At 36.8% G+C, this 22553-nt stretch overlaps 4 protein-coding genes across 7 annotated transcripts; 1 reads left to right on the forward strand and 3 right to left on the reverse strand.

Annotated features, from left to right (window-relative positions):
• Positions 1-6: 6 nt before the first annotated feature.
• Positions 7-4828, reverse strand: LOC105266637 (uncharacterized). Its single transcript, XM_011304964.1, has 3 exons — positions 3439-4828; positions 3060-3169; positions 7-575 (listed from the first exon to the last, which is right to left on the reverse strand). Exons 1-2 carry the CDS (start codon positions 4493-4495, stop codon positions 3075-3077), a joined length of 1152 nt encoding a protein of 383 aa, XP_011303266.1. The 5' UTR covers positions 4496-4828; the 3' UTR covers positions 7-575; positions 3060-3074.
• On the forward strand, positions 572-3044 carry LOC105266636 (phospholipase A2). Its single transcript, XM_011304963.1, has 5 exons — positions 572-1571; positions 1863-2080; positions 2246-2318; positions 2522-2608; positions 2819-3044. The coding sequence occupies exons 1-5, from the start codon at positions 1342-1344 to the stop codon at positions 3012-3014; spliced, it is 804 nt and encodes a 267-aa protein (XP_011303265.1). The 5' UTR covers positions 572-1341; the 3' UTR covers positions 3015-3044.
• Position 4829: 1 nt separating the features above from the next.
• hdm (hold'em) lies at positions 4830-7056 on the reverse strand. The gene is made up of 6 exons (XM_011304962.1): positions 6815-7056; positions 6183-6583; positions 5700-6033; positions 5445-5607; positions 5170-5377; positions 4830-4988 (listed from the first exon to the last, which is right to left on the reverse strand). Exons 1-6 carry the CDS (start codon positions 6933-6935, stop codon positions 4833-4835), a joined length of 1383 nt encoding a protein of 460 aa, XP_011303264.1. The 5' UTR covers positions 6936-7056; the 3' UTR covers positions 4830-4832.
• A 560-nt stretch (positions 7057-7616) lies between these two features.
• Arms (Ankyrin repeat-rich membrane spanning) lies at positions 7617-21613 on the reverse strand. Of its 4 annotated transcripts, XM_011304957.1 has the most exons (8): positions 21442-21613; positions 20764-20866; positions 19943-20397; positions 15951-16082; positions 11857-15873; positions 11728-11733; positions 11220-11334; positions 7617-9243 (listed from the first exon to the last, which is right to left on the reverse strand). In XM_011304957.1, the coding sequence occupies exons 3-8, from the start codon at positions 20132-20134 to the stop codon at positions 8528-8530; spliced, it is 5178 nt and encodes a 1725-aa protein (XP_011303259.1). In that variant the 5' UTR covers positions 20135-20397; positions 20764-20866; positions 21442-21613; the 3' UTR covers positions 7617-8527. The 4 variants fall into 4 exon arrangements, with proteins under 4 accessions (XP_011303259.1, XP_011303263.1, XP_011303261.1 ...); XM_011304961.1 differs by lacking the exon at positions 19943-20397; XM_011304959.1 differs by lacking the exon at positions 11728-11733.
• Positions 21614-22553: the final 940 nt, after the last annotated feature.

Raw genomic sequence — 22553 nt, forward strand, 5'->3', positions numbered from 1 at the left:
AAAAAAATATTTGATTTCCATCGAAACAAGAAATATTTTTCCGCATTCTTGGAAAATCTCGCAGAGATGAATTAATTGCTTTCGTACAGACTGATTGCATTAATTTCTAAATTGATGTAAAATACTAGATTTCTGAAAAAATTTTGGGTAATAAATAAATTTGTGATTGTCTCGTATTTTTTTTTGGAATGGTTGGATCGATTTCTTCTGAAATTTCATCTCTGTTTCATTTACAATGAAAAATCTATACAGTATTCAAGAATTAATTCTACAACAATTTCTGGTGGACAATTTGTTAAAATAAATAAACAATGACGAACAATTACGAAATTATTATGGATTAATGAAGAAGATGTTCTCCAGCAGAATGAAAATGATTTGATGTATTTTATAATCAGAAATTATCAGTTTGGTGCAGTTGATATCACAATTCCTAGAATAAACAATCAAGGAACTCCGAGATGAGGCCAAGAACGAAGGAAAGTCGGTCGACCCCCTTTCCTAAGCCGTTGTGGACATTATTGTGCCACTTTCACATATTTCTCTGTACATTTTCGCCAGTGCTGGTCGATAATCTGGAAAAATAAAATAGTCGATTAAAAAAATCACAAGTCAGAGTCCCTCGTTCCCTGGGGAATCTGTAGAGGTGTCCCCTGGACAATCACCAGTGGACAGAACTCCAGAGTCCAGGTAGAGGGGACGAGAGAAATAGAAGGGAAACAGTCAACGAAACGTCAATATTTAAAGTGAAGAGAAATGAGACAGGTGTCCATTTTGCAGTATCTCTTTATTTCATTCATTCACTAGCATTCACTCATATTCAGTGCAACACTTTAATCAAAATTTATTTCGCCTTTTTAATAAATTTATAAATAAAATTGAAGAATTCTTTGTGGAGTGAAATCATCTCAAATTCTTCTGTCATAATATTTCGAATACATTCTTGGAGAATTCAATAATAAATAATGGTTATTAGTTTGTGCAATCGTGAGTGACATAATGCATTCGTGCAGTGAATTTTATATTTTTCGGCGGCAGTGAATCATTTTTTTTTTACAGTGCAACTGAATTATTTGAATTGTTTATTGATTAATTCGATTAGTTTCGGTTTTTTGAAGAAATTCATTGAAACAATTCCCCGATTGTTTATAAGTATTTAAGTATTAAGTATTTAAAGTATTTATTTTGAATTGTACATGAAAATAAAAATTTATAAATCGAGTGCAGACGATTGCAAATAAATTCAATAACAAATAACGTAAGATTGGGGTGATGAGAGTGCGAAGGATAATTTCAGTTGTAATTTAATTGAGAAATAATTTATTTGGGGGGACCGACGACATGGGGTTCATGGACTTTTTGCACGTGATATTATTCGCAATGTGTTGGATCACGCTGGCGGAATCCCTTCTGCCGAGGAATAATTACAAAGGACTGAAGGGTGTTACACCGCATTCAGAAATTACCGCAGCAAAACTCAGACGAGTGGTTTATTATCACGATCAAGCAGTGGCGATTATCGATATAAATCCACAGAAGGAAATTGAAAATTGTCATATTATAGAAGTTTAGTAAGTAAATTTCTAAAAGAATTGCCTCGGATTTTCCAGAATATTTCCCTAATCCATTTTTTTCCATTTTTTTCTCTTCACAGTTTCAATAAAAAATATAAATAATTATATCCATTTGTTATTTAAACGACTATATATCGATATAATATTAATTAATATTCATAATTTATAATATAAGAATTTATTGATTACATTTTTCATAAGACATAAAAAAAGAGAAAAAATTTGATATGTTTTCTCGATAGTCAATAATTAAAATTCAATTGGAATAATATTTATTATTAATTTTAGTGAACCTGAGGAAGCCAAGGAATTACTGATGAATTTATCGGAAATAGCGCGTCCCACGCAGGTGTTATTTAGTGAGATGACAGGTCTGATGTATCGCTGTCAATTACTTGACAGTATCCAGGCGAATAATTCGGAAAAGGAAGAAGCAAAAAGTGCTCTCGATCATGCCAATTCATTCGGCAACAGCGCCTACAATTTATTATCCGGGATATTACCAGGTGATGATTATTAATCAATAAATCAACTAGTGAATAATTCCGAAATTATTCGACTAATTTTTCGCTGAATTCCTGTCACAGCATCCAGCGAAAATCGTCATAACTTTGTAATTAATTCTAGATTAATTAACTAATTTATTTTCTTGTTTCTATTTTTTTTTTCAGGCACCAAATGGTGTGGGACTGGAGATATAGCGGAACATTATCATGATTTAGGAGAAGATTCTGATATTGACAGGTATTTCATGACGAAATATTAAATATTTATTTTGTTTTTCAATTAGAGTCTATTAAAATCAATTAAAATCAATTGAATCAATGAAAACAATAATACCGGAAGATAAATTACTGTTAACCTTGCAAGATGTGATTAATTAATTAGAAAATGAATTATTTATTAAATCAATTGATTTTCAGGAAATAGTGTCTTTTATTTTTCAGTTGCTGTCGCACCCACGACCTGTGTCCCGTGAAAATTCGCGCTCATCGAACGCGATATAACATCACAAATCTCTCACTTTACAGCAAGTGAGTATTTATTCTAAATAAATAATAATAATTACGTACAAACTGTAATTTTAATATTTGTGGTATTTTGAAATGTAATTTGATGTTCGAAAAAGATTGACCACTCGAATATCTCATCTCAAGAGGAGGTCCCACTTAATTAACAGTTGCCTAACGTCTAAGACAGTTCAATGACCCTCTCAATTAACTCCATAAAATTACCCGTTACAGATCTCATTGTGATTGCGACAACGCTTTCTACAATTGTCTCAAGAGCATTGGTACACCCAAGGCGAATATAATGGGGAAAATTTATTTCAATATAATCAAAGTGGGATGCATCGAGGATTTTCCGAAAAGTGCGAATATGAATGTCCCCTCCACCAAGCAAATGCGAAGGTTTACAACTACGAAACTGTATTTTTAATTTAAATAAAATATTTTATAGATTTTTTAATGAATTTTTCATTACCTCCGGCTCATTATTCTATCTGCAATCCACAGCGCGAGAGAAGTCCAAGAATTTCATATGATTTTCCAACGTCTTACGCACGCTCAAGGCCGGATGATTATAGATATTACCTGGAGCAGATAAAATTGAACTGCATGCGATAAATGAATTTTTTTACTTCAAGTTCACTAAAAAATGCGAAAAATTCTCTTGACAATTCACGGCTAAAAAATGAAAATAATAATAAAATAAAAAATAAAACAGAATTTATGGAACCGAAGATGAACGAATTAAATTGGCAATAGAACTCTTAGAATATAATAATTCCTATAATAATTAATTATTACTGATTATTATTATATAATTGTGAATAATTTGTAATATCAAGTAAACGCTGTACCTATCATCCAAAGAGTTTCCCTCCTCACAGAAAAATGTGGATGTGTCAATAATTTATTGAATAACTCTTCAATTTTGCATCGACTAGAATTGGATTTCTGCGTGAGAATAAAACCCGCGGAATTCCCTGAATCCTCAGCTATTAAATTCGCCAGAATTCTCACGCTGGCAATGATTTCTCCAATCCGGCATTCCGCTTCTCTTTCATTTCCCTGGAGATGCATTAGATTCGATAAAATCGAGGGGATGATTCTGGACAGATGATTCCTACAAACAGCCGTCGATGACAGCAATGCCAGAAGCCAGAGTAAATCAGATGACATGTGATCCTCGAGAAGACGATCCACTGCGATCTGTGTCACCAGAATAAAATCGGATTCTCTCATAATTTCGGAGGAAGAATTCCCGAATAAATAGAATTTCAGGGCATACGAGACTGAAGGGATTATCTGTTTTTGACAGGATTGCAAGAGCGAAGAGAGACGATTGAGGCATCCTAAATCATTTAGAGCTTTTATGATTTCCTTCGAGCCACTGTTGCAGAGATTCCCAATGGTCCAGGCACTTGCTTCCAAAAGAGGATTATTACGACTCTCTAATTGCGTAATTAAATACGGTCCGATATATTTACACAACAAAATTGAATGGATGACGTCCCCCAGGGCGATGTTGCAACAGCAGTGCAATGCCAGCAGTTGTATCTCAGGATTAGAACTGGAAAGATCACGAACAACTGCAGATAATATCTGATCGATAGACAGGAACTCCTTGATGTTCTCGTCCTGGAGGAGAGCACCTTCCAGTTGTTTGTAATCGTTAATTGATAATGTCTTTTTTTTGAGATCCTTTCCCTTTTGGAGGAGAGACTTTCCTGTCCATTCGCATTGGCTCGAGACATTTTCATTCACACCCAATGCTGTTCTCCGGAGTTTATTGAACTCTCGATTTCGATGGTCTCTCCTTTCATTCTCAGCTGTTCTTCGCAGACCATGACGAATTATTTCCACTGCATTCTCATTTCCATGAGGAGTGGAACTACATTCAACGGGTGAATCCATTTTTTAGGCCCCGGAATTATTTATTCAGCCGATTTTTAATTACAGGAAATTTAATTTAATTAAATAAACTAATACGGTTACATGAATTCATTTTAGTTGGATTATTATTGAATTAATTTTAATTAGACTCGAAATATTATATTTTTTTAATTAGATTATTCCATAATTGGATGTTTCAAATTATTGACGGTGTGACAGTAGATAATTTTAAGTGATGGGTCGATATCTGATAACAATGTAGACTTTTTGAGCGGTTCACTTAATTATTTATAGAAACTGGTTTTAGGTGAAACTAATTGGGATTTTAGAGACGTAGTTATGATTTTTTGTGGAGAAATCATTGATCCCTAACCTCACGAACACGTTCGAGTGACAGAATGTTGTACAACACACGTGGAAAAGTCGGTGTCGGTCCGAGGACTTGAATTCTGACGTCACAATTCTCCAAAATCAATCTCCACTTTAATTCTTCACGTTGAGCTTGTGTCATCGCCTGTGGAATCATCCAAAGATTGATTATATGAATTTTCCTATTTTTAATTCTTCGATTTTATGAAAATGAAAATGAAAATGAAAATGAAAATGAAAATTGCAATGTAGCAGAAAAAATCCAGATAATTTGTACTTAAAAAATTCAATAGAAAATAATTAAACTGATTGATCCAGTGATTGACCTTGAATTCATCGACAGAACAAGCAAGGGCTTGTTCAGCTGGTGCTCCAGTGAGTCGACATCCAATAAGATAACCCGTTTCATCCTTCAGGTTGATTTTCAGGTAGAAAGTGTGGATATTCGTTGGTTCTCTTCTGCCATTTCCACAGGGACACTCCAAATTCATACACGAGTCCTGATTATTATCAATTGTACGTTTGCAGAGTGCACTAGAACCATTTATCACTCGATTATTAATACTACTACAAAGATGAATTCTTGTAAAAATTCAATTACCATCGTGTAAGGAGTATGTCTCGTCCTGGGGTATTTTCCATATTTATCTCAGTGACTGCAGCATAAAGAATAGTAACGAATTGAACTCTATCCCCAGTAGTTGGTTTTTGGTTCAATCTCTCTGAAATTTCCTTGATAGTCATGACTGTCTTGATGTTCTCAGCTGCAGCAAAAAAAAAACAAGAGGAATCAGGAAGGAATTATGTATCTGGAGTCATGGATTTGATGGAAACAAATAAATATAAATGAAGTTACGTTTTGGTAGGACAAATGGGTCATGAGAAATCGAGTCAATTTCAGTGATGGACTTCCTGAGTTTATCAGCCTCTGGCACATCTGGATTCTCTGTTATTATTGTCTTTCTGACAATCATCAGAGTCATCTTCTTCTTGAATTTATCCGTAGTCACAAGTAAATCTGACATAAAGAGAACAGAACTCTTGGGCTCCCAATTTGCAGATCTGCGTATCCACTCCTTCTCCCAGAGTTTGAAACCAATTGTTTCACTCGTTGTACCATCGTTCACCTCGAAATCACGACAGACGAGGGCACGGCCATCTCTTGTCATTATATTCCGAGAGTCACTCACCTGGAGATCCATCAATCAACGAAAGTTCCAGGAAAATATATTCAATCATAAAAAAAAGAGGATGAGATAATAAATTTGAAGAGCCTCAATACATTCGCAATAGATATTCAAGATGAATAATGGAATTTTGACAAAATATTTCAACCTACAAAAGTCACAGCAGCAAATATGTCGACGTATTGTTCTCGCAATGACTCCATATTCTTGAGGACATCACTGAGACTTCTGGCAGTGGCCAGATCTTTCATGGGAGCATGAAGAAGAGTCTCGTACATTTTCTTGTCAGGGCTGTCATGGGTTTGAATCAATGCAGACCCCTCGTTAATAACTAAATGATGAACACTGCTTGTCGTTGGCATAAACTTCTCATTCTTCCCATCATGTGGATAATCCTGAATTTTTGCATTGATTACTTCGACGACACAACCGATGGAAAATGACTCGTTCAATTTACTGATGTAATTCTCAGACCCCCAGACGGTTACATTTATTGTGTCGTATTCAGAATCTCGTAAGGTGAAGCTCCAGACTGCACGAACTCCAGGACGAACTGAAATTTTTACTCCATCATTAATTAATTAATTCATATTAATCATTAACTTTTTATACAGCCCATTTTTTCGGAGTCTCGACATCAATTAATTACATTTGTTGCTCTCCATTAAGAGTCTTTATAATAATTTGAGAATCAATTGTTATTTGTTTTTACATTTGATGAATAATTGATTCAATTTGAATATTTATTTTGATCCTTTCAATTTAATCTGAATAAATTACGTACATTTGGAGTTGGTTTCGAACGTCTTGACGTTGAAACTAGTGATGATGACTCCGACAACCAGAGAATTCTGAATATTCACTTGAAGACTATTAATCTTCTGATAATAAACACTCGTCATCATTGACACCTGATCCTCCACTAATTATAAACAAATGATTGTGATTTTTCAGAAAAAATTGAGTAAAAGTTGAAGAACCCGAATCCTTTAGAACAAAGAAGAAATTCCACGAACGAAAAAACTTGTATTTCCCCCACTAACCGCCATCTTGTATTTTCAAATTCGATAGCCAATGAGAGGGCAAGTCCGATTTTTTCATATATGACTTCATAATTGAGAATAATAAACAATTTTGTACGTTCGTAATTTATTATAATTTATTATTCCAGAGTTTTTCATTAAAAAACGTCAGTTTAATGATTTATATTTATTTATGAAATAATTTATGGAATTGGAGAGATAAAAAAAATATATTTATTAGTTAAAAGCGTATTTTCGTTTTATTAAGGCACTCTACAGTTACAAACTATAATAATAATAATAATAATAACACACGAAATCACAGAATATTCATAATTTTAAATTTCCCCCTCATTGCCTAGATAAATATTTTACTTATTGTAATCCCCGAAGTGTGAGGACGGGATTTATTAAGTGGATTAACGATGTTAATTGATTATTAATAACTAATAGGTAATATATAAATTAATGTGTGCTTGTCATCGCTGTCAACTCGTTAAAGACGAAATTAATCCGATAATTGAGATGATTCAGTGGTAGAACAATTTTTGGAAAGTATTTCTGATGTTGACATGACGGTTTTTTTTTTTGAGAAATTTATTATGGAAAAATTGAGCATTGACCACTGACTGACACCTGTTTATTCTAATTCATCACTGAGTTCATAATTATTACAATTTTAATTCTTGAGCTGTGCCATTTTTGTTTTGTACGTTAACATCTCATTGAGATGTAATTATCTAGGAGAGATCGAGGGTCAACGCACGGAGAAAAATCCAGAGTCAAATAGATTCTTTCAATTTTCAATTCCGAAAGGAAAATTTAGATTTTTTCCTTTCAATTCTGAATATTTTTAAAATCCATTCTATCCCATGCATTCTCATTAATCAAAAAATATAACTGAAGTAACTGAAGTATCTTTTCACTCTTTCACGCATTCTGGAAATGAATTCGAAATTAGGCCGTTCATTATCACGTGAATACACAATTGTTGGACAAGAAAGAAAATAAAACTGTAGAATTAACCGGAAAAGTCTATACATTTATCTTTATCATAAATACTTTACGTGGAAAAAGATAAAGTTATCGTTCGAAACCCAAATTCTTCCATTTTTCTAATGAAAAAAGGTCTTATCACCTCGACAGGTTCGATTTTTTATTTTAAATCTGTTTTATTTATGATAGAATTCGCTCCGATCTCTGTAAGACCCTAAAAAATAAATCGTCATTCATAAATATTTCAATGAAATATCTGTAAGCCCCACAGAAAACGGAAACTGTCCTGAATTTTTCTGAAGTTTCCTGAATTTTCCTCCCGCGAGCCCAACAAAATTATTCAATCCGCTCTGCACATAATCATTTACAAAAAAAATGGAAACAATCCAAAACATTCTCACTGAAGACATAAATACGTCTTAATCTAAATGTAAACTGATAACATTTACTAACACAATTTCACAGGCCCTGGGGAAAAATTATACTGGAGTCTCTGGGCTATCCCAGCCCTCGGCGTTTTGTCGCGACAGTTTTCCATCAAGAGTCTCTCGAATAACAAGACTAACAGCCTCATCACTGCAGTCATTAACTAAGCTCTGGCCATTATCCCCATTTCGATTACTCCCAGAGCTCGTGATCTGAACACAAACTGGTGACGAGACCTGAGAGACCAGAGGAGTCGACTCATCATCGCTCTGGTCATTCTGATTAGAATCATCAATAACGATATTCTCCAGTTCATCCAGGGGACTCTCAGGCGATGGTACCGTGACATTTATTTCAATTCTGTCAACACTCTCGTCAATCCTCGACATCGAGGGCCTCAACGACCTCAAGGAATTACTACTGTTACTGCAAATTGTGTTTTTAGTTATCTTAACTGATGGGTGATCGTCACTGGGTCTCGGTCGGGGGGAGGACCTTGGAGATGATGGAGGTGATATCAGGATGGAGTTGGGACGGCTTTTCCCTCGTGTCTTGCGATCTGAAGCCTCGGGGTCAAGGCTGATTTGAGAGGTAACACTCCTCTGGGAATTTGTTCGATGCAGGTGCACCAGGGAATCCTGCGAGCTTTCGTCAGAGCTGTCAGGATCATCTGGAACTGGAGCCCAGTGGAATATTGGCGATGGCTGGAGGAGAACGTAATCGGTGTCTGGAGCTCTCGTGATGCTCAGGGATCGAGGACGATCCGCTCCTGGAACAGAATATTTGAGGGTCCGAAATTTCCGAACGAAAAAATTTCCAGAAAATTTCCAGAAAATTTGGACTATTCCAGTGAATCTCTATTATTTATTTATATCTTTGTTATTAATAGTCAATACTTTATTATGATTCATAGAGTATTATGGATTATTTCGGATAATATGGTTTTTTTCTCTAGAATATTTTCTCGATGTAAGAAATTCTGTAGAATTTTTAGGATTCTGGTTTTTGTTGAATCTCGGAAGCAATACAAATACGACATACCTGCCCTGACATCTGAAAAAACATTGACTAAACGTACGAGCACAAACTACTGATTAAAATCTACATTTGAGTTGGCAATTCCATTGGTAATGAAATTGCGGTTCGAAGTGGTGAAACGTAACAGAACAGAACGAATCAATTTTCCAAATTTCATTAGAGTTAATTATCGTAACGAGTGAGAAAATTTTCATGAAAAAATCAAGACATTCTGAATTTAATTGCACAACGAATCTCCTCAGATTTCATTCTCAAATCGCTATCGAATTTCAATTGACACGTCACAAATAAATATTTCATATCTGTCTAATTACCAAATGACTTTATGGCGAGTGCCATTAAGAGATAAAACGAAGAACCAAACGTTAAGTTCTTGTCTTTTAAATTCTGGAATAAAATCGAAAGTCTTGTTTTTATCATTCCTAAAAACCCTCGCTACTAGAATAAATTTATAACATCGAAAAATTGACTCGTGAATTTATAACCCAAAGTCTACAGAAAAAGTCATACAATTTTGATACTTCAATGTCACCATTTATTGTGAGAATCCAGGATTATTTATTATAAACAATTTCTCCTATTTAAGATATTTATGGTAATCTTTGGTCTTTCTCCTTCTTGAATACTACTTATACACAGCTGCAAGGTTTCTCGTGTACACGTGGAAAATAACAGATTCGTGTGATTTCTAATTATTTATATTTACAAAATAACTGCACATTGTATCACAGTTTTACACGTGTAATAAAGATCCAGGGGTCATCATCATTAGCGGTGATGAGAGTAGTCTTCCTAAATACTCTGAGATCATTGATATGAAGTGGCAAAACGTTGCAACTCTAGATTCTGTCTTAATAATTCTGAGACATCAGAAAAATATCAAGACTTGATGAATCCAGTAAAAAAATCGCAAAATTGAATTTCTTAATTATCGAATTATCTCGAAAACTATCGATTTAAACAGAAAATGGTGAAGGACTTCTTTGTAGTTTATTAAATTCTCGAAAGAAAATGTTTTTTGACATTTTCTTCTGAAATCAATACTTTCGGAGATAAATCGGTATTTACATGCATTATACAATTTGATTTATCATAACTAAAAATCAATTCAGTCTCTCAGTCTCACCACTTCACATTTATTTAATAACATAATCGGCAAGCAGACATTATAACAATAGCATTCTTCAAAATTAACAAGATATTTTTCATAACAAATTACATAATCATTAATACCACTCTTTATATACAATCGAGAGTCCTCTGCACATTGAATTATTTACCTATCTGATTAAATAATTAACAGACCTGAAGAAAACTAGAACAAATGGCACAAAAGGAACAGAAAAAAACAGATCATCTTCCGGAGTGACAAAATGCGAGAACGAAAGGAATTAATTCCCTCTAACTTTTCCAAGAATATTAAAACAAAAGAGAAATACCAAAATGTAAAGAATAATTTGAACTCATAAATTTTGTTATTTCAGATTCATTCGGAGAAAATCGTAGACTCATGCTGAAATTGAAGGAATTTGTAATTGAAGTGATCCTCACGGTTAAAATTTATTGGTGATGATTTTGGGTTTAATCGATATGCAATTGACTAGAAATGTGTGCCGTACTCGATGTCGATGTCAGGGCTTTGGTCAGACTTCGGTGGTTCTTCAACAATAACCAGAGGCAGTGAAAGCGGAACTGAAGTTGGCTCACCTGCTAGTGAGTCTGGCTGAACAGCAGACGGAGATGGTACATCTAAAACATCCTCACAAGCTTCTTCATTCAGAGTCTGAAGAGCCCCACAGATCATCTGCTCTTCCAGTGTTACCTGAATGCCACCAGAAGCCATTCAATTAACTCCCAGATTAATAATTCAAAAAAAACAATTCACATTTCGATTAATATCTCTGTATCCACGCGAGATACCGAAATTTTCATGAGGACTTCGATTGCAGAAGTGAACGAGGACTACAAAAAAGATCTTCTCAAAAATTTTGCTATCTCTTCCAGATTCAGAGATATTCCTCGATAACTTATCTATTAAAATCTCTTCATTGTTAAAATAAAAAATTATGATTTTATTTTCAATTACTCCATGAAGAATGGAAGCATGAATCACTAGGAATTATTTAGTGATCGCCAAAAAAGTTCATCTATTTAATTTGCAATGGCAGTCTTAATGATTTAAAAATCGATCCAGGAATTCTAAAGACTCACATACCTGAAACTGTGTTGGTGCCAGGGGGCAGTGAATGCACATGAAGAAAAGTGTTTATTGTATCGGCACGTGCCATTCAAGAAGAGAATTAATTAAGCCGTAATTGAGAAGTTGTAAGTACTTGGGATTTACCTGTTTCTCCATAACGGAATGCTTCACCTGATCACGCCTCGATGGGCCATCAGTTCTGCTCGTGGATTTTTCCTTATCAACATGAATGGAGACACGCTGATGATTGCTGTGCGACTCCATCCTCTGATCCTTGTGGCCACCGTGCTCTGTACCAACAGTGAATCGAACACTACGAGAACCATCATCTTGACTGAGTATTTTAATTTCGTGGTCTCGTAATGTTGTCACGACCATTCGAAATAGTTCCCAGTCACCGAAGGACATTTTTAGTACCTCTTTCAACTCAGCCAAATCGCAATGCAGCAAGACTTTCCCATTAACATTATTCTCCCTAATAATACTTCTATACTTCTCCACATTTCCAGTATTGAGTTCCTCAATTTTCCCCAGAAGATTGCAAATTTCCTGAACTGACGCCCTAGACAGCCTGACATCCATCACTTCCGATGGCAATGCACTAGCTGCCGATGAGACTTTCTGCTGATACCCCTGCATCCACCCATAAATCGGTGGCATAATGGGCCAAGGATTGAGCCCAGGATGACTAGGAATATTCGGTATACTCGGATGCAAGATCCCAGAATTGAGATTATGATTTCTATTGATCTTCCCTTGTCGATTGGAGAGAGTCCCCGAGCCGGGATTCCCCTGCCACGGATTATTCAACAGCAGTCCCCCATTGTTAATCAAAATATTCTGATGAAGAGGATCTTCCTCGATGCCCTGCTGCTCCTCCTTAATCTTCTTCTTGATGTACGGATCGAGATTGATAGTGAACGGTAGAAAGATCTTCATATCGCTGACAAGCAGACTTGACCGATGAAACGTCAAAAAGACATCAAGCTTCCTCTCGTCCCGGTCCATCTCCAAGAGAGGCTGTGCATCCTTGAGCACCGGTATCTGAGGCCGGACTTTATCATACAGAGTTTTCAGGGATGTCGAGTCATCGTAGCTCTCTTCATACATATCGTAGAACAATATAAGCCAGGAGGTTCGGAAGGGCCACTGCTCAGTGATATTGATCCAGCTGGCAAGGTGATACCAATTGAAATCAATTTGGAATGCCTTCAAAAGCCTCCCAGTGACATAAACAACATTCATGAGACGTCGCATGCTCCTGGGATTGACATCACTAAAGTAATCATCAGTCAAAAGCATCTTGTTGAGATCTTGCGCACCTCCCAAACGATTCAAATTGCTGCCAATACTAGAAGCGATTGACTCACTCAAACGCATCTTTCGGCTGCCTTTTCTACTGGGCGGTTTGAGCTTCTCGTTGCTGTTCATAATTACACTAGATTCAGTGCTCAATCTTCTGTTGGAGATTGAATGCTGTATCGTTGCGCTGGTGGTTGCGTAATTATCATCGCCACATGCAGATTCATAATTCCAAGAGCCACCAGTCTTTTTACTCATGAATTGAGCAGTCTGCTGGGCAACCTTGACTTTCCTCAAGCCACTGTTCTGAAGGTAAAAGGGAAGGTGGACCATGTTGCGGAGGTAATCATGACCTCCGATGTTCGACTCGGCGAAGATTCTACGGCTATTCAGCTCCACAGCTTTAGCTATTATGTGGGGATCTATCGCCAGGATGACGAGGAAGGGGCAGTTGTTGTCGCTGAAGAGGGCCTGCATTGCGTCGAGAACAAGCAGGACTTTGTCCTGTTCGCAGCTATCTAGTCCGTCGACGATTAAAACTAATCTACTCTGCTGAGCTGTGAAGCTGTCCAAGCACTTGACCATTTCAGTCATTAGATGGACTTCAGATCTCAGTGTTTGGATGAAGCCTTCGCTCTTCAAGGAATCCAGTTTGGCTATTGTTCGATGGAGATGACGTCTTTGTGAGAACAGTAACGAATGGAAGATTCTGCTCCAGGTGTAGAGATTAGCGATTATACTGAAGGCTAGGATGAGACCAACAGTTCCCATTATGATGTACGCTGTAACGGGATCTATGATGGGTTCTTCTGGTGGTTTAGGGTTGAGATGTAGTGATTCGTTCTGAGATGAAGTCACGTTGATGGTCAGAATGGGTGGTATTTTGTTGGATGTATCCAGTAAGTAAATTGTCAGAGTCGAGATGCCGATGAGCAAACTCAGGAAGCAGAACTCGAATATGACGATGTAGGGGAGACAGCAGAGGTGCCTCCACGTCCAGGTCGTCGTCGACTTCACAGGTTTCGGCCGAAATGCACGGTACAATCTCGTGGCGAGAGATCCAAAGTCATTTTCTATTGAATCGTAAAGCGAGCCGACCATCTGAACAACAGCATTCTCCCCCGCTGTTGTCGTACCAACTCTCGTCTGATCTGTGAAGTAGAATTTTATCGGCTGAATGGTGGTTGTTATCTCTGAAGGATCGGTATTGATTCTCCCACCCGGTGGGTGACAGAATATAATCTGCAACAGAAGCTTGAAGGAATTAAGTTTTTTGGTCAGGGCTACGGTGAAGTTGTACGGCCAGTACCAGTCGTATTTCTTGTTGGCATACCACACGAGGATCAGGCAGATGTAGACAGTGCAGAAAACAGTACCACCGAGGGAAACACCTACGATCCACGACTGGAGTGCAAGCCCCATCATCACTCCCAGGAACAAAGACACGTGAATTGCGGAACAAAATAGCAGAGATGAGAATTGAAACGTCGGATCGATCCACTGTCTCGCAAAATTTTTCATCTCCTCTCTCAGTTTGTTCAGTAGAAATGATTTTCCAGATCCCCATTTAGCGTAAAGACCGACCGTAATCGGTGTCGAGAGCGATGGCTCACTGAGAATATCAGCTAGTGCACTACTATAGAGATCATACCCCAGCATGTTCTCATTGTCTTCATTAGTATTCAATCGCCTAGCCCCAAATATCTGACCTAATATCGTCTTCGGGTGCTTTATATCGATGTTGTAAGGCGTTTCGCCCTGGCGATTTGGTCGATACAAGAGTTGGCTGTTCTTCGGATTTCGGAGAAGAATCTCAACGATAGCTTTTGACCGCGCACGCATGGCAATATGAAGGACACTATCACCTTTCTTATCGGTTGCAGAAACCTTCGCTTTCTTGTCCAACAGCAGCTGCACGATTTCGGCATTTCGAGATCTCACAGCTCTTAGCAATGGAGTGTCGCCGTCCTTCGTGGCAATCTCAAGATCAGGATTGGCATTCAACAGCATTTTGAGAATTGGTACGTTGCCCTTTTCCACTGCAATGTACGTCGCGGTCTTCTTGTCCTTCCCAGCTACATCGACGTCAACATATTTCTTCAGTAAAGCTTCAACGACACTCCGGTGGCCGCCCTTCACCGCGTGGATGAGATTCGTATCACCATTTCGATCCTGAATGTTGATGTAGGCCCCGGCATTTAGAAGAGCACTGACGATTTCGTGATAACCTTCACGAGAAGCTATCGCCAATGCTGTGTTACCATCTTTGTCGAGAGCATTGACGTTTGGCTTGTGTTCCAGCAGAAGCATCACCGCATCGACATGATTCCCAAGAGCTGCAACAATCAGAGCTGTCCAGGAGTACATGCCTGCGGTGTCGACGTTAGCCCCAGCCTTCAGCAGTACATCGACGATTTCAAGATTGCCCTTGCGTGATGCCCACACTAACGCTGTCGTTCCATATTTGTCTCCAACGTTGACCTTCGCACCGTAAGCTATCAGTTCTCTGACGATGTCCGTGTAGCCTCTTCCTGATGCCCAGAGTAATGAGGAGATGTGGTAGTTGCCATGGGCGTGGACATCAGCACCTCGTGACAACAGGAACTTGACGGTAACGAGTCTTCCTTTGTAGGTTGCCCACATCAGGGCTGTCCATCCACCCATGTCTCTGTGCTCCAGATCTCCCCCATGATCCAGCAGCTCCAGACATACATCCGTGTGTCCCTCCTTCGAGGCACAGAGGAGTGCTGTCCAATTGTCTGCATCTTCAGCGTTGACGTCGGCGCCATGATTGATGAGCTCGCGAACAAATTGAATCTTTCCTTTAGAGGAGGCGTATATGAGGGCTGTACTGGCATTCTGCAAGGTGGAAGATTCTCGTCATGATTCACCTGTTGGGGATTTTTAAGGGTGAGAGATGATTAGAGCACACTGACCTCATCACGATCGTCAATGGCAATTCTTTTGACTTCAAGGAATCCTTGAAGACCTTGGAGATTGTCTTCAGCGATGTAGGTGGCGAGGGATCGGTAGCAGAGCGACACCATGGAGTCTGTACGATGTAGTGTCTAAAAACACAACACAATATTTCAATAATTAACGATAACGTCCCACAGAATGAGGTACGTAAGAGCTATTGCGAGATGTTCGCTTAGCAATTAGGTTCCTTCGCTTTCTTGCGGACGTCTGAAATTCAAATGTCAATTCAATTTTAATTCGCCAATGAACGATTAATCTGCAGTCTCTTCTACTGGATTAATTGATCTTCATTGAAAATGGCAATTTTCATTTTCATACCGCCCGCGAGTTATTCAAACTGAAATAAGCGATCACACGGTTCATCCATGACATCAGCGAATGCATGGCTGATTATTTGATTATTTTATTATTCCGTCACTGAGAACTTTTGATTATTGCAGACAAACTCTTTACGTCGACTGCAAATCCTTCCTGTACAAGCACTTATGAACGGAATAAGCAACACATCGAACATACACTCGTTCGGAAATCAAAAGAAATAGTCACTTGTGCAAATACAACTCGGAGCTCATCAGATTTGTTGAATAAAATAGCATCGGTGACACCGATGGTTCGTACATCATTATTTTCAAGTTAAACAAATAATATTAACAAAAATAAATGGAATTTTTTACTTACAGCTGGAGATATAAAACCAATAATGAAATTAGAATGTGTAAAAATAAATTTATGAAAACACTTCACACCTTGGGTCATTATTAATAATAATGACTGATTAATATTATAATTAGACGATTACTATTGAATTCTGGAAATAATAATTTCGTTTGATCTCTCTTAGGGTACAGATATCGAGGAGACCAATCGATTAATGGAAATCAGTCTCCGGACATTGAGACAAGCGCAAGAACAGATTTCATGTCATCATCCATAAAAAATTGATTAGTAAAATTCAATTAGTCATTGCACCGAGTTAAAGCGTTATTTAGTCTTCATTCTTGTTCTCGCTCATCACGAGAGGACGACAAAATAAATGCCACATGCTGTGACATCCAGCGGACAAATAAATCATGTGCTGACGGAAGCTGAAGTTGCCCAAAATCATCATGATCAATCAGATCAGGATTAATGTCCTTCACTCGTTAACACAATTTTACCCAAGAGTGCGGTTGCGGCATGTGCAGACGGATGAACGGCAGCAATGATCTCCGTCGACAGGCAACAAGACAGAGTTCTTCACGAGTGGTCATGCTGCATCGCGATGATTGATATCTTGTCTGGCATGGATCTCTGTTGATATCTATGGTCATGAGACTCTTGGCAAGATCCGAAGAGACACCGAGAAGACTTGGACCTAGGCTCGAGTCGATGACAGTATCGGCGATGCTTCTTCTTCGTCTCTGATTCCTGTGGGCATTCCTCAGGAATTCACTGGTTGGTGATAATGGAGTCAGGGGTGTCATCGGGTCATTGTCATTTCTGGCGAATGAAGTCTTCAGTAAAACTGAATCATCTTTCGATTGCCCGTGGATTTGCAGACGTAATTTGCTTTTCATTCGGGTTGTGCTTTGATTAACTGCTCCTGAGGACAACGCAAGTCCTTCGAGATCACTCGGGATACCCTCTTTGATTTGATCATTCAGATCATTGAATTTAACTCGGGGATGATCACCAGGTGAACCGTTGCAGGAGTAAGTCATTATCTCTGATTTATTTTCTGTTTCTTTCGGTTCGTTTATGGCGGAATTAGAAACCGATGACGGTTTGTTCGTCATGATTGTCAAGATGATTCCTCTGATGATTGGACTAGACAAGTCGAACAAAAGGGGATTAGAGAGGGCGTATGTCCTGTTTTGATAATGAAGATAATCAACACCTTGATCTCGATTCATTATCTCTGATTCCCCATCATTCTTCGGTTATCGCAATGAATACGCGAATTCCACGGATTAGGAACTCCGATTTTTATCGATTGACCCTGTCGTTTTATATCAATTAATGACGAGAGTGGCTCCATTAAATCGCGAATCTGTCCTTCGGATTATATCACGAGTTTCGTGTTATTGCCAATCGTAAAACTATAAATCGTTTCAGATCACGAGAGGTACTTGGGCATTTTTACAAATGAAGATTTAATGAAAATTCATTTGGGTTATGGAGAGTTTGAAATATTCTTCATTCTTTCTGGATGTTAATGGGCGGATCATTTGTGATCATGAGGAAACCTCATGCTTGTTATAATCTACTGTTTGTTGACCCCATAAAACAATGTATCACAATATTATCACGTGCGTTGTGGGGCTAGCGTTTAATTTGGGCGTGGAGAACGTCGAGAAAAAGCTAGGAATAAATCTTTTATCAAAAGTTATCAACGAAATGATATCCTTAATAATATTGCGGGGCTAGAGACCACGAATTCAAAATGTTCTACACTCTTTCCGTAATTTTTACGTTTATTTTTTCATTTTCTGGTAAATTTACGATGGAGTTGACGTTAAAAAACATAAAATTTTTGCGAACTGCCTTATTTAATGACTCACGAATTTTTGAGGTGACACAAATATTTTCCTGCGTTTCAATTTTTTAAAAAGAATCACAAAACTTTAGAAGAAACACGTAAAAATATTTACATCACCTTTTTTTCCAACAATCTTTCAATTACAGATTTATCTTTCAAGTTTCCGTTATCAAATAAAATTCTCAATATAAACAAAAACACAATTAATAAATCACAATTTCTACCAAAAATAATAACTAACCCGTGATAAATGCCCCAGTTTCAACATAATTCCGGACTTCACTATGTACTATCTTGAAACTAGAAGACATCTAAACAAAAATGCGCTATTGCTCAATAAAAAAATAGTTCTTGACAACGATAAAGCGGTTTATGATAAGAAATCGAAAAAATACGCGCGTGCCATCTCCAGTGAGTACTCCACTAAAACTGATAATAAACTGAGAACAAGAGGAGCCGAGCAGAACCAAAAGCCATTATATATACTGATCTCATCTCAGTGGTGTCTAAAGCTAATATTTACTGGAAATAGTGGGTGTTTCATTGGGGCTTGTCCCATATTGCGGATCAACATGTTCTAGTTTGCATTTTGCATTGGCAATGAACTGTGTGCATTCCAAACAATTTTTTAACGAGCCCATGATAATTCCTCTGTATCTAATCTATTGTCAAACGCGCGTGTTTACTTTTTTCTGCCCTCATGACTCGGGATTTTAATTGGAGTGTAATACGAGGCAATTACAAACGCTTTCGACTCATCCAGTGGTGAAGTCATGACATTTTTCTGGATTTTTGGAGGATAATTGTGAATTAATTCATTTTTTGATAAAAAATCTGGAGTTACTCCTAGAAAAATTCGGTTTATTCATCACTCGAGTTTTAAGAATTTTAAACAAAGGGAATTTATGGCTTTTTATTATTATTGTTGAATTATTTTTGGCAATGAAAAATCTTTTGCTTTGTAAATTTTATCTGTGTGAAGTTCTGTGAAAGTTTTCAATTTACGTGGGCTTTTTATTGATTGCGGATCTAGATTTATTCTTATCAATTTTCCTATCAATCTTCTCACTTGTGGATTAATCTTCAAAATATTATTCAATAAAACGAGTGACATCCGTGGAAAATTCCTGATGAATAATCTTCAGCGATTGAAATATTAATTAATAACTAATTAATAACTTAAACACAAGATATTCCCCCGATAAATTCGTTTATAGAAATTCTTAAGACTAGATTTTCCAATTTTTTCTTTCATGTCTGACTCTCTAAAAAAACGAGAAACCAAAAAATGAAAATTTATTTATTATTATTCAAAATAAATAATAGAAGAGCTGTGAAATATTCCGATGGGATTATAAAAAAAAATCCCGATGTAAATTCCAAGATTTCCCAAAGATGAAAGTTTTTCCGTAAATTTTCCATTTCAAATACCTGTCTACTTCTCTTCCAAAAGGATTGAAAGAGATTCTGATATGTGTGGAGAGATCCATAAGAATTCCATCTGCTCGATAAAGATGAGAGTGAGGAAGGGGAAGGATCTAGAAGACTAGACGTTTCACTCCTATCAGACGTTGAATCAAAAAGAGTAAAGAGTTTCACTCGCATAATTAATAAATTCCTCATTCGCTGCAAGATTCATCATTGAAGAGGACATTCCATAGAACTAGAAATAAATTTGAATAACTCGACACGATATTTATCGATTCTCGTTACCCAACCATCAAATCACTGATATTATTGTTGTTTAATGTTTGATTTTCCGGATGCACTTCACGTGAGAACTAATTCCTTCTGTTTAATGGAATCCCCGATGGACATGTGATACAATAAATCGCTAGCGTTACGATAGCCCCGGCAATGGCCGCACTCCAAGATATCGGTATTATCTATTGGGAAAAAATAAAAAAAATATTGGAGGAGAGATTCTTTCATTTGTGATAAAAACTCAAATGATAAAGTCGAATCTGTGAAGGGACGAGTGGAAGAGTTCATTCCCCGTATATTCCTAGAGGTTTGATTATCCATTACACGCAGTAATTTATTAGTAATCAATATTCTACAGCTCATTAGATTTAATCATGACATAATGAGTGATTTTAGATGTAGTACAGGAGCTAAAATCGTTTTTTTTCATTCATTTTGAAATTCATTTTTACGTGGAGAGGAATTTTGAAGAATTTTAGGTCTGCTCTGGAAATTGGAAAGTTTTACATTAAATAGAGTAATTAGTTAATTATTGAAGGAGTACTTACTTTGGGTGATTACAATCGGTTGTTCAGTTGTTCATCTGGAATCATGAAGACAATGTCTTAAAAATTTCCCACTCTCCGAGGCTGAGGATTTTTCTGTTGACATCTGAATAAAGAAGAAATGGAAAATAATTACAGGAAAATTCAATAACTTTTACAAAAGAAATAAATTCGATTTGTTGGATATAACATAATATACGATTTAAATAAAATGATGATTTGGCTAGAATAATAAAAAAAAATATTGTACTTATGAATTGAATTTAATTAAAGAAAAAAAACAATAAAACAACAATAAAACAATTTTTTTAGATATCTAAGATTCTTTTGATATCTAGATTTTATATGTGAAATGATAACCCCAGAGATCAGAATTTCATTATTTAGATTGATAATACTTATTGTTGATGTGTGATTTACATAACATTATGTAGACTTGACAATAATGTATATATATTAAGAAAAACAGGAAGAGGAAAGAGCAACTGAAAAAATGAGGATAAAAAATAATAAAAAGCTCTTTTCTTTCTTTGTCTTCGGTTTTGAGAGATGATGGAGGAAAAATTGAGGATAAATTCTGCATCGATAAATTATGGAAATCATATGTTTTAAGGAAATGGGTTTTTTTATTTCTGGGAATTTCGGTGACTTCTGTCAATGTTTCAGTAAAAAAATACTCACGAAAGGAAAATTCCTCACTGATCGACTCCAGTGGTGATTATTGATGAAATATTGTGGTACGATCAGGCATTTTATTCAAACACTCCGCATTTTTGTAAACAATTAGAAAACAACACTGACAACCCTTTGTTACTGTTAACTGTGGATCACTGCATGATTCACGTGTCCAAAGATTGACTGAGGTAGAGGGTTAGTTCTGGGGGTTTGAGTGACCCCACCGGCATCGTAGTACTGCACCCCAAGGGAGGGAGGGCGCCACACGTAATGCTGGGGTGTCCATCAAGTCAAAGGGGTGAATTTTTATTGCCGCCGGAAGAAAGCCCCCTGGGTTTTAATTGGTTAAACGAAAATTAACCCAACAAAAAACCAAGGGAAGGGGAAAACAAAATTTGGGGAAGTTCAAAAAAAAAAAAAAAATCAAACCGGTGGAAAAAAAACAACAAAGAAAATAATTTAATGAAAAGAACCCAGAGCCCAAAGGGCAAACGGCCTGGCCGGCAAAACGAACGCCGGGGGTCCAACCCCCCCGCAATCAAGTTTTTTTTTCAAAATAATTACAATTTTTTCTTTTGTAAATGGGTAATCAATCGAAATATTGTTTAAAAACTGAATACTTGAAACATATAAAATATAATAATATAAAATATGATATAATTTAAATCGAAAAGATATCCAGTGAAATTGAAAAATTGGAAATTTTTGAAAAAGTATCAGGGTAACATGAACATCGAGGAGCTATTCACTGCAATTGAAAAATTCGACATTTTTGAAAAAGTATCAGGGGAACATGAACATCGAGGAGCTATTCACTGAAATTTTCACTGAAAGCGAAAAATTCGAAATTTTTGAAAAAGTATCAGGGTAACATGAACATCGAGGAGCTATTCACTGCAATTGAAAAATTCGAAATTTTTGAAAAAGTATCAGGGGAACATGACAAGCGAGGAGCTATTCACTGAAATTTTCACTGAACGTGAAAAATTCGAAATTTTTGGAAAAGTATCAGGGGAACATGACAATCGAGGAGCTATTCACTGAAATTTTCACTGAAAGTGAAAAATTCGAAATTTTTGTAAAAGTATCAGGAGAACATGACAATCGAGGAGCTCTTC

The sequence above is a fragment of the Fopius arisanus genome, unplaced genomic scaffold (genome assembly GCF_000806365.1).
Source record: "Fopius arisanus strain USDA-PBARC FA_bdor unplaced genomic scaffold, ASM80636v1 scaffold00040, whole genome shotgun sequence".
NCBI lineage: Eukaryota > Metazoa > Arthropoda > Insecta > Hymenoptera > Braconidae > Fopius > Fopius arisanus.